Source organism: Vipera ursinii (genome assembly GCF_947247035.1).
Source record: "Vipera ursinii genome assembly, chromosome: 7".
Taxonomy (NCBI): domain Eukaryota; kingdom Metazoa; phylum Chordata; class Lepidosauria; order Squamata; family Viperidae; genus Vipera; species Vipera ursinii.
In genome coordinates, this window is record NC_139521.1 from 26,063,561 (window position 1) to 26,076,463 (window position 12,903).

General features: G+C 52.7%; 1 protein-coding gene across 5 annotated transcripts in view; it reads right to left on the bottom strand.

Annotated features, from left to right (window-relative positions):
* Window positions 1-12,903, bottom strand: part of AADAT (aminoadipate aminotransferase) — a 122,620-nt gene that overhangs the window by 96,056 nt on the left and 13,661 nt on the right. For all 5 annotated transcript variants that reach the window (XM_083367956.1, XM_083367955.1, XM_083367952.1 and 2 more), the window contains exon 2: window positions 754-870. In XM_083367956.1, the coding sequence (XP_083224082.1) occupies window positions 754-820 (67 nt within the window). In that variant the 5' untranslated portion in view covers window positions 821-870. The remainder of the gene's footprint in view (window positions 1-753; window positions 871-12,903) is intronic.

Genomic DNA, 12,903 nt, shown 5'->3' on the forward strand with positions numbered 1-12,903 from the left:
AAATTAGAGCATACCTGATATGATTAGTGCTATGAGTCTGAGTTGCAAAAATCAACTATTATGAGATAGCAACAAAAATTACAACCTTTTGCTACCCCCTAGGTGTCATCTAAATTTTTGCCAAATCTGGTAGCCTTATACAATATTGAAGACATAAACTTTAGGCCTTCCTTAACTTGATACATAACATTTTTTGATATTTAAACCTCATATTCTCCAGTCACTGTAAATTATGCTATTTGGGAAATAACAGTATCATACAACATGGAATCCCAGCTTAAGGTAGTCTAGTACAATGTCTACTATGTGGACATTTTTTTAAAAAAAATAACTGTCTAGTTTCCTGTACTTTCTAATTTATTTATTTAACTAGAAAGTTGATATTGTGCAAAGTACCATCTTCCATGCCACATTTTCAGAAATAATGAATTTCTGCACTTAATATGAAACAAATTTTGGAACAAAAGCTCCGAGACTTGTTTGCTATGTAATTTCTGAGCATTGTTATTTTTCTTTTCCCCCACCAATTTGTCTTCTTGGAAATAAGTGGCGACAGATATCATGGCACCTTTTCTTCTGAATGGGAAGATCAGTTATATCAGTTATTTTGTGTGGGGGGGAAATCACAACAGTTTACAAATGCCAGAAGTGCCCACCTCCATATATCACTTCTTCTTAATAACCATGTCTATGATAACCCCTAACTAGAACTTGAGGAAAGTCTGAAGAATGAACTGCAAACTATATACTTACTGAGAACTCTTATTGGAGATGCTTTTCTTGCTGCACTTACTGCAGTAATGAAACGTGAGTAATTCATGCTTAATGCACCAAGTAGCAAAGTCAATCTTCAAAATAAACTGGATATAACTAAAATCAAGACCAAGGACACAAAATGCATGCTTTAAAACACTATTTTCTGCAATAAGCTTTTAAAGAAATAATAATTTAATTTAATTTAATTTAATTTAATAATATTTCTATACCGCCCTTCTCCCTGAGGACTCAGGGCGGTTCACAGGGCAAGAATAAAATACAAAGTTACAAATATTAAAAGGAAATTAAATAATTGCCCGATTTTAAAACAATTGATATATTACAATTATAAAACCCCAAAGATAATATTAAGAATACAAGAATAAAAAACCCCACCAATCCCCCATCAGGCTAGGCCGGCTTGTACAAACAAAAACGTCTTGAGATTGCGACGAAAGGAGCGAAGATCGGGCGCCATCCGGAGCTCTACCGGTAACTGATTCCATAGTTCCGGAGCGCCCACAGAGAAGGAACTCCCCCTGGGGGCCACCAATCGACATTCTCTGATCGGTGGCACCCTGAGGAGACCCTCTCTGTGGGAACGCACAGGGCGCAGGGAGATTGATGCCGGCAGCAGGTGTTCCCTGAGGTACTCCGGCCCCCTGCCATGTAGGGCTTTGAACACCATTACTAGTACCTTGAATCTCACCCGGAAGGCAACTGGTAACCAATGCAGCTCACGGAGCAAAGGTGTAACGTGGGAGTATCGGGAGACTCCCAACACAACTCTTGCGGCTGCATTCTGTACCAGTTGGAGCTTCCGGGTGGTCCTCAAGGGCAGCCCCAAGTAGAGAGCGTTGCAGTAGTCAAGACGAGAGGTCACGAGCGCATGATTGACCGTGCATAAATCATCCCAGCTTAGATAGGGCCACAACTGGCGCACCAGGCGAACCTGGGCGATGTCGGGCCTCGGGAGCCCGACACTCGAGGGGGGGTCCCTCCGCCTCCCCGGCAACCCCCGCCTGCCGCCCGCTGGACCAACCTGCCTCCTCGGGGAACTGCGTCCCTGTAGCGGCCCGAGAGACACCAGGGGCCGCGTCGCCGCCTCAGCCGCCCTCGCCCAACGCCGCGCAGCACCTAACAATGCCTGGCGGCGCGTCGGCAGCCCGGAAGGCTCAGGAGGCCGCACCGCCGCTTCACCCCCCCTCGACCGACGCCGCGCAACAGCTGACTGTGCTGGGCGGCGCGGCGGCGGCTCGGAAACTTCGGGAGGCTGCGCCGCCGCTTCAGCTGTCCTCCTTCTCCGCCGCACAACGGCTGACTTCGTCTGGCGGCGCTGCGGGGGTTCGGGAAGCTCGGGAGGCCGCGCCGCCGCCAGGGTCGTCCTCCTCCGCACAGCTGACCGGCGGAGGCTCGGGCCCACTCACGGCGGCCGGGGGAGGTTCGGGACCTACGGCGGGTTCGTCGGGAGACAGGCTCCTTCCCGCCGCGGTGCCTGGGTGGCTAGGTATTTCGGGTGTAAAAGAGCACAGGGGGGTCCGGAGTAGGGCACGGCAGGGAGCTGGTGAGGGGGTGGAGCACGGTGATGGTAACGCACAAGGGGAGGCTTACCTGATTGAGCGGCGAGCAAAGGGATTTGTAGGGGTGGGGTGGGGCAGTTATAGGGAATGGGAGGGCGTGGGCGTGTTTGGGTGGAGTAAGGGTGGGGGTTTTGGGTGTGTATATAATAGCGTTGGCTGCAGATAGCGGCCAACGCTGGCTTTGTTTCTTGTTGCGGCTGTTGCATTGAAGAATAAAGTGCTTGCAGATCGCATTGGAAGTCTCTCGTTCCTGTGTTCGGCAATCTGCCCTGCTCGCTGCAGGACGAGTTTTGACAGAAAGCCAGCGTTTTCCTTAGCATTGTGGCCTGACTGCCTTTCTGCTGTGTTCCGGTTGTGCGCCATGGCAGAGGGTTCGCAAGGGGCTGCTTTGGAGACTGCATCGGAGGAGGCTGGCGTGGCCGGGGCGGAGGCGACAACCCCTCCGGAGAGGGACGTGGAGGACGTCCAGCCTGCTGTGAGGCCTAAAGTGCGGGAAGTACCACCAGCAGACCCCGCGGTGGAGTCCCAGGGTGCTAGTAGCCAGACCCAGGGGGGGGAGTGGTGGCTGAGCTCGATCCTGGGGCGCACAGGGCTCGAGCACGGACGAACGGGCCGGCCCAGCGGGGCTCCACTGGGTTGGAGGGAGCGTCGGCTGACTGATGACGACGGCGAGGAATACAGTTATTCAACCGCACCCGGGAGCCAGACTATGGACGTGCTGCGCGACAGGTTCGGAGAAGTCGGGGCACGTGACGGCGGTTCCTGGATGGCCATGGGCCCTGACGAAGACACGGGACAGTGGTCTCTTGGGGGGGCTCCCAGTCGGCCAGCAACGTCCCGTTTCCGACTGGCCAGCCCAAAGTTCAAGGTGCCTGGGGAGGGCGGCGTACGGGCTCCGTCCACACGAGCACAAGGAGGGCGTGAAGCCTGGCCAACGCCTGACCGAGGCCCTGAGCGTCCGGCACCCAGATCGGTGGGGGTGTCCCAGGCTCAGACCCGTCCACCTGTTGGGCATTGGGGTCCGGGTGTGGTGTGGGGACCCCCACCGCTCACCACGACCTATGATGGGCATCCCGACCGCCTGGCCATGTTCCTAGGGCAGGTGATTAACCATCTGGACGGGTATGCCCATGCCTATCCATCACAGTGGGCGATGGTGGTGGCGGTCACCGCGTGCCTTCAGGGAGAGGCTGCAACCTGGGCAGCGGACCTTTACAGCGACCACGCCCGCGAACTCGGGGACGTGGGGTTGTTCTTGGAAGCCCTGCGCGTCCGCTTCGAAGACGTGTCCCGCCTACATCGCGCGGAGGCTGAAGTGTTAGCCATCAGGCAGCGAGGACGACCGGCAGAGGAGTATGTGCTCGAGTTCCGAAGGGTTGCGGGCAGGTTACGCTCGTGGCCCGAGCGCTTGTTGGTGCACCACTTCCGGGCCGGTCTGGATGGGGCTCTCCGACGGGCATGTGTGGTGCGGGGGGTTCCTGCGCGGCTTCAGGATTGGTTCCGGGTGGCGGTGGAGCTAGATATTGGGTTACAGGACACCCGGGGCAGGCCAGTAGTGGGTCCTGGAGCCTGGAGGGCCCCGGAGGGGCCGAAGACCGAGAGCCGGAAGTCCGAGCCGGCGGCGACACAACCCGGCCCCCTACCGATACCCCGTCCAACAATCCGCTGCTTCCGCTGCGACCAACCGGGCCATCGGGCAGTAGACTGCCCGTTACCTCCGCCACGACCGGGGCCCAACCCTCCGGTGGCGCGGGTCCCGACCCCCAGGAGAGTTGCGGAACGCTCCAGAACAGCGTACCAGGTGGCTGACAAGACACCCCGAACATCAACACCGGTGCGTCCAGTGGGTCCAGCGGATGGACGAACCGACACATCCGACGGGTCTGAGGATCACGAGTACGAAGAGGACCCGATGGTAAGTGCTCCGGTATGCCCTTTTGTGCTGCCTGTGGTGTTGATAAGCCCACGAACAGGTGAGAGGAGGGAGTGTAAGGCTTTGATTGATACAGGTAGCACGCGCTGCCTCATTAGCCTGGTGATGGCAAGGGAGGCCGGTATCCCCCTTCAACGGCTCCCCAAACCTATACGATTTCAGCAGGTAGACGGGTCCCTTTTGGGTGGAGCACCTATTACGCATGTAACGGCACCGGTGAGAATGGAATTGGGTACACACTGGGAAACTCTCCGGTTTGTCGTGGTGCCGTCTATGACGGAGGCGGTCATCCTGGGGCTTACGTGGTTGGACAGGTGGGGCCCCACGGTTTGGTGGGAGGGGGGATGCCGACACCTCCGTCTCGGGGCAGGGCCCCAGCCTCCTGCAAAGCATTCCTTCATGGGTCCGGAGGGGATTGGTGGGCCAGAGGGGGCCGCTGGGGTGGGGACTGGGCTTGAGACTCAGGTGCCACGGGAGTACAGCGATCTCGCAGATGTCTTCGATGAGAAGGAGTGCGATGCCTTGCCACCCCATCGCCCGACGGACTGCGCTATTGAGCTGGAGCCAGGGGCAAAACTGCCGAAACCCCGCATGTACGCAATGGCACCCCGGGAGATGCAGGAGCTTCGTCAATACATAGACAAGAACCTGCGGAGGGGGTTCATCCAGCCCGCTCGGTCTAAGATGGCAGCCCCTGTCTTGTTCAGAGAGAAGAAAGACGGGTCCCTAAGACTGTGCGTTGATTATCGAGGGGTTAACGCGGTATGTGTAGAGCACTTGTACCCCCTCCCTTTGGTGAAGGACCTTTTAGCTCATTTGGCTACGGGCCGGGTGTTCACCAAGTTAGATCTCAGGGAAGCGTACTACCGGGTCCGGATTAAAGCTGGTGATGAATGGAAGACGGCTTTTAATTGCCCGTTGGGAAGTTTTCAGTTTAGGGTAATGCCGTTTGGACTGCAAGGAGCCCCCGCGGTCTTCATGCAGTTGATCAACCAAGTCCTGCATGACCATTTGTACCGGGGGGTCCTAGTCTATCTTGATGACATCCTCATATATACATCAACACTGGAGGAGCATGTTGCCTTAGTCCGGAGTGTGCTGACCAAGCTGAGGGACGCCCGGTTATATGTGAAGCTCTCCAAATGTGAGTTTCACAAGCCCCGGTTGGACTATTTGGGGTATCGGGTGTCCTCCAACGGGGTGGAGATGGACCCGGGGAAGGTGGAGGCTATCCAACAGTGGCAGGCCCCACGAACCCGGAAACAGTTGCAGAGTTTTCTAGGCTTTGCTAACTTTTATCGACAATTTATTCCACACTTCGCTTCCATTGCCCTGCCGCTCACGGATCTACTGCGGACTAAACAGTTGGCAACATTGCCGCGGCCAGGGCAGAAGCTTGCGTGGACCACTACCTGCCAGCGGGCTTTCGAGGCGCTCAAGGCGCAATTTGCGAAGGAGCCTGTCCTACAACACCCGAACCCTGATCTACCCTACGTAGTACAGGCTGACGCGAGCGACGTGGCTGTTGGAGCCGTCCTTCTGCAACGGCATGCAACGGGAGGTTTACGGCCCTGCGCTTATGCCTCCAAGAAGCTGACGACCGCGGAGAGGGCTTGGGCTATCTGGGAGAAAGAGGCCTTCGCGGTCCGTTGGGCCTTGGGGACTTGGAGACATCTTCTGGAGGGGGCTAGCCAGGAGTTCGAGGTTTGGACGGACCATAAAAACTTGGAAGCCCTGCAGACACCCCGCCGTCTGTCCCCGAAACACGTACGGTGGGCCCAATATTTTCAACGCTTCCGGTTTCGCCTCAAGTATGTGCCCGGGGGTAGAAATTTCCTGGCGGATGCCTTATCTCGGCTACCACAATACGACTGTCGAAAAGAGGAGGTAGTACAGGCACTGGTACCGCCGCCCCGCCCGGTAGAGGAGACGGGGTACAAGGCCAATGTTGTGACGGACGGTTTCCTGCGGGTCTGTAAGGGAGCTTTGGCGACTGATGAATGGGCACAGGCGCACCCCGACACCCTCTCGTTGCGGGATGGCTTAGCTTGGCACGGGGCCAGACTGTATGTGCCTGCAGCGGCACGGGATCAAGCGCTCTATCAATGCCATGACGCCAGGCAGGCAGGTCATTACGGGTTCGTGAAAACCCTGCATCTGGCCCGCCGCCAGTTCTGGTGGCCGACCATGAGACGAGATATTGAAAGTTACGTGCAGAGGTGCCGCATTTGCGCAACCACGAAGTCCTCTACTAACAAACCGGCGGGTCCTCTGCAACAGGTGGCAGACCCCATACGACCCTGGCAGGACATTGCCATGGACTTACATTCCAGGTGGGCCCCTGGTAGAGGGGGCAGCATGTCGGGCCTCGGGAGCCCGACACTCGAGGGGGGGTCCCTCCGCCTCCCCGGCAACCCCCGCCTGCCGCCCGCTGGACCAACCTGCCTCCTCGGGGAACTGCGTCCCTGTAGCGGCCCGAGAGACACCAGGGGCCGCGTCGCCGCCTCAGCCGCCCTCGCCCAACGCCGCGCAGCACCTAACAATGCCTGGCGGCGCGTCGGCAGCCCGGAAGGCTCAGGAGGCCGCACCGCCGCTTCACCCCCCCTCGACCGACGCCGCGCAACAGCTGACTGTGCTGGGCGGCGCGGCGGCGGCTCGGAAACTTCGGGAGGCTGCGCCGCCGCTTCAGCTGTCCTCCTTCTCCGCCGCACAACGGCTGACTTCGTCTGGCGGCGCTGCGGGGGTTCGGGAAGCTCGGGAGGCCGCGCCGCCGCCAGGGTCGTCCTCCTCCGCACAGCTGACCGGCGGAGGCTCGGGCCCACTCACGGCGGCCGGGGGAGGTTCGGGACCTACGGCGGGTTCGTCGGGAGACAGGCTCCTTCCCGCCGCGGTGCCTGGGTGGCTAGGTATTTCGGGTGTAAAAGAGCACAGGGGGGTCCGGAGTAGGGCACGGCAGGGAGCTGGTGAGGGGGTGGAGCACGGTGATGGTAATGCACAAGGGGAGGCTTACCTGATTGAGCGGCGAGCAAAGGGATTTGTAGGGGTGGGGTGGGGCAGTTATAGGGAATGGGAGGGCGTGGGCGTGTTTGGGTGGAGTAAGGGTGGGGGTTTTGGGTGTGTATATAATAGCGTTGGCTGCAGATAGCGGCCAACGCTGGCTTTGTTTCTTGTTGCGGCTGTTGCATTGAAGAATAAAGTGCTTGCAGATCGCATTGGAAGTCTCTCGTTCCTGTGTTCGGCAATCTGCCCTGCTCGCTGCAGGACGAGTTTTGACAGGCGAAAGCCCCCCTAGTCACAGCTCCTATATGGTCTTCCAAGGTGAGCCGTGAATCTAGGAGGACTCCCAAGTTGCGAGCCCTATCTACGGGGGGTAATAGTTCACCCCCCATAGCAAGAGGTGGAATGTCCGAATAAACCCGGGATGAAGGTATGCAAAGCCACTCAGTCTTGTCGGGGTTGAGTTGAAGTCTGTTCCTCCCCATCCAGACCCGAACCGCCTCCAGGCAAAGGGACATCACGTTGAGGGCATCACTGGGGTGGTTTGGGGTCGAAAGGAAAAGCTGGGTATCATCAGCATACTGATGATACCCAACTCCAAAACCACGAATGATCTCACCTAGCGGTTTCATGTAGATGTTGAACAGGAGAGGCGAGAGGACCGACCCCTGAGGAACTCCACAAACGAGAGACCTCGCGGTCGACCTCTGCCCTCCTGCCAATACCGACTGCGAACGTCCCTGGAGATAGGAGGAGAACCACTGTAAGACCGTGTCTCCCACTCCCAATCCCCTGAGACGCCGCAGCAAGATACCATGGTCGATGGTATCGAAAGCCACTGAGAGGTCTAATAGGACTAGAACAGAGGAATGTCCCCTGTCCCGAGCCCTCCAGAGATCATTCACCAGCGCGACCAATGCCGTCTCCGTGCTATGCCCGGGCCTGAAACCCGATTGGTACAGGTCTAGATAATCCGCTTCATCCAGGACCAGAGGGAGCTGATGTGCCACCACACTCTCAACAACCTTCGCAAGAAAGCGAAGGTTGGAGACAGGACGGAAGTTGTTCAATACAGCTGGGTCCAAGGCAGGCTTCTTGAGGAGGGGCCTCACCACCGCCTCTTTCAAGACGGCGGGGAAGCTACCCTCGTTCAAAGAAGCCGATATAACTGCCTGGAACCAGCTGCGTGTCCTCTCCTGGGCTGCATAGACCAGCCAGGAAGGGCACGGGTCCAATAAACATGTGGTGGTGCTCAGCCTCCCCATGATCCTGTCCACTTCCTCCAGAGTCACAGAATCAAACTCCTCCCAGGTGATATCGACAAGACCGCCCGTGTCCTGATTGTCAGACTCCGCCCAGTCAGAGTCCAGACCGGTCCGAATCCGAGCGATTTTGTCCGACAGATGTTGCTTAAACTCCTCGGCACGACCCTGCAAGGGATCCTCCCTCACCTCCTGATTTAGGAGGGAGTGAGTCACCCTAAACAGGGCGGCCGGGTGATTATCTGCGGACGTGATAAGGGTGGCGAAGTGGTTAGACCTCGCCTCCCTTATTGCAGCGAGATAAGAGCTAATGTAGGCTCTTAGTCGCAATCGGTCGGATTCGGATCGGCTGGATCTCCAACCGCTCTCTAGGCCCCGTCTCCGACGCTTCATCTCCCGGAGCTCCGCGGAGAACCATGGAGCTCGACGGGATCTGCACCGGGTCAGGGGCCGCAGGGGTACAACTCGGTCAAGAGCCTCAGTGGCCGTCCTTTCCCAGGCTTCAACTAAGGCATCTGCCGAGCTGTGAGCAAGGGAGGCAGGTGGGGACCCCAGCGCCGCCTGGAACCTCTGGGGATCCATTAAGCGTCTGGGGCGGTACCCTTTAATTGGTTCCACACACCCACGGCGGGGGGTGGCAAGACGGAAGACCAGCCGCAGGAGATGATGATCGGTCCATGACAGGGGCATAGTAATTGGAGAGCCCCCACCAAGATCATCTAACCACCGTCCAGATAAGAAATCTAAGTCAAGGGTGTGGCCTCCCTCATGAGTCGGTCCCAAAATTACTTGCATCAGGTCCATGGCCGTCATGGAAGCCATGAACTCCCGAGCCAACTCAGATGATCCTCCCAGCGATGGTAGATTGAAGTCCCCCAAAACTATAAGTTTCGGGAACTCAATCACCAGCCCAGAGAGGACATCGAGCAGCTCATGCAGGGCTGCTGCTGCGTGACTAGGCGAAAGGTACAGCAGCAAGCCCAACTGCGCACCAGGGCCGCATCACAGAAAGAGAGACTCACACCCGACTATCTGGGGAATGGTGGCCTCCCGCGGACACAAAGTCTCCCTCATAACAACAGCCACACCCCCACCCCTACCCTGAGCCCGAGGCCGGTGTAGCACCCGGAAACCTGGTGGGCAAAGGTCAACCAGAGGAATCCCGCCCTCTGGGCCCAACCAAGACTCCGTGATGCAAGCCAGGTCCGCCTGCTCACCCTCGACCAAGTCGCGGACGAGAAGAGCCTTATTAGCGACAGACCTGGCATTCAGGTACACCAGCCGGAGCTCGGGAGGCTGCACATCCTCACTCCCGGGACCTTGGGGCAGAGCCAGAGGGTCGGAGTGCCCCACCGCTTGTAAGCAGCGGAGAGGCCTTCCCTGAGATCGATACGGCCCTCTGCTCCTACATCTGCTGCCATTCCCTGATGTCGTGGGAATAGGTAACCCCACGACCAGCCCTGAAGCCCCGGAGGCAACCGATCCCCGCTCCTCCCCCCTGCGATCTACATCGGCACTGGCCTGAACAGAGGTTGCTGGACCGCCCCCCTTGTCCAAACAACCAAAAGAACCCTCCCCCTCCCTAACCCCCTAAAAATTTTAGACAAAAAAATAATCAGGGGCCTCTTGTTAGGTCTACGTCGAAGGCCCCTACCCGTGCCCAGCCTGTTTACATGCCCTAACCGCCTATGCAATAAATGTATACACTCATCATGTGGCTTCTTATTCTCACATATTGAGTTAGCTTTAACTGTACTAACCTGGTTACTTGTGAGAATGAATAAACCATTTTTCAAATTAGCGGTTACACAGGTTCCATTCCTCTCAATAGTGCATTGCTCCCCTCAATGTTACCACAAACCCAACCTTAACCAATTCCCTTACAGATAACAGGTTGAATAAAATTCAAAAGAGAATGGGTCAAATCTATCACTCATTACTTAAACTTTATTTGGTCAAAATATTTTCCTTAAGAAATATTTTTGTTAGGAGATGATGTGATTACATATAAAGATATTCTTAGATTGGAAAGGAATGTATGGCAATTAAAGCCATTTAATATTTTAAAAGAAGGGAAAATAGTACAAACTTGGTTTCAGTATGGCCAGATACAAGCTAGATGGAAAGATCAGAAAATTGGCATTTCAACAACAGATGAAAATTTGGTAAAACAAATTAGAGATCAAAGTCAAGCGCATATAAGAAGGATATATAATGCATTGATAGAAATAGATTCAGAAACGGAACTTGTTAAAGATTGTATGATAAAATGGGCCCAGAATATTCAGGATACAATAACGATGGATACCTGGGAAAAAAATTGGGTCAGGAATGTAAAATTTACTCAGGCACAAAATTTAAGAGAGAATTTTTATAAAATGTTTTATAGATGGCATTTAGATCCTAAAAAATTAGCATATATGTATCCAAATTATCAGCCTAAATGTTGGAGGTGTGGTTGTGAGGATGCAACATACTACCGTATATGGTGGACTTGTAAAAAAGTTAAAGCTTTTTGGATTAAAATTTGGTGGAATATGCAGAAAATATTTAAGAAAAAGATAAGGTTTTCTCCACAGTTTTCAGTTGGGTATTATTACAGATTGTACCGTTATAGAAACTAAATTGATGTTGAATTTAATAACGGCAGCAAGACTTTTGGTTTCGCAATACTGGAAGAAGGAGGAACTGCCTACTATATTGTAGAAGAGTGGACTTTAAAAGTTTCAAACTTGGCAGAAATGGCAAAAATATCAGCATATTTGAAAGAACAATTGCAACAGAGATATATTTCGGAATGGAGAAGATGGATCGATTATATTCAGAATAAATATGGGACTAAAAATTTTCATTTAGCATATGAATGAGTATTAGAATTATAAGATGTATTATTATTTAGTTATGTTTAAGTGGAGTTAAAGTGTGGTAGGATTTAAAGTGTAATTATAGATGGTTAGCATATTTTAGCTCACGTTTGTTAGAGCCAATACCCTGTATTCAGCTCTGGGAAGTCGGGGGGGGAGGGGGAAGGAGGGTAAGTTTGGGGGGAGGGGGAGGAAGGGGAAGCTGGGGGGAGGGGGAGGGAAGGAGTTTATGCTTAAAATGTATTGTAAAACTTTTTAATAAAAAAAAGAAATTTTTCTGTTAGGGATATAATTTTGGAAAAATATTACCAAATATTCAATGTCAAGATACACAGCATAAAATAGTAAACATTCAATGTAAGATATCCAACATAAAATATTAAAACTAATGATAATTTTCATGCTGTTTGCCATAGAGTTGAAGGCCTTTTATTTACATTAGTACCATTTTCTGTTCATTATTTCAGCTTTTCTTAAGAATACTTAGGACTTTCTAGGTCTGCCAAACAAAAGACATTGTCCAACTATTCTGTTTTTTTAAAAATTATTAAATTGGGGATATATTCCAAGAACAGAAATATTACTGTTTCATTTGGGAAAATCTTTGTTCCAGCTAGATGAATATGACACTCCACTCTTTTTATCTGGAGCAGATGCAATAAAATGTAATCCCAGTTGGGAATTAATCAGATACCTTTGATCTTTCGCACAAATATGAGTTTCTTGTAAGCAAACAATATCATTTTTATGTTGCTTCAGGTAATAAAATTCTTTCTTTTTTGTGGTGAATTCAGGCCATTAACATTCCAAGTCAGGAACTTTGTCGCCATTCTTTGCGACCTGAAGCCTATAGAACAATGCCTGAAGATCCTCAGTTGGTCTCTTCGGTCTTGCTCCTCCCACTGCCTCAGTAGTAACAGGACCTTGTATTGTAGAACCAGAATCTATCTTCTGTTTCAATTGCTCCTTTTCTTTACATTTATACGCAGCCCGTGTCATTCTCTGTTCCTTTGGATCATCCTTTAACACCAAAAACTGTTCAGTAGACTCAGCCTGCTATGCCTCTCCAGCAACGAATGACACTGCACCTTCAGTTTGCTGTTTATCTTCCAACTTTTCTTCTTTTCTCTTAAGTTGTGGAGATGGTGGTGAACCTGCTTTCAGGACATGAATATAAAAATCTTTTGCCTTTGAAATCGTGTTAAGTCAATATCGTGTCCCTACATAATTCACCACCATTCCGATAGGTGTCTCCCATCTGAACTGAATCTGTCAATTTTTAAGCTCCTCAGACAGGAAACCAAAATCTTTTCTCTTTCTCAAAATTTTTGGAGGTATTTCTTTTAAAATTATAATATCCTGACCTGCAATTTGAAATCTCTGTTGATAAAAGGCCTGGATAATTGCATTTCGGAGTGACCTCTTAGAAAAATAAATCACCACATCTCTAGGTAAATTTTTCTGCCTTACAATCCAAGAGTTAACCCTAAATATTTTATCCACCTCTCTTG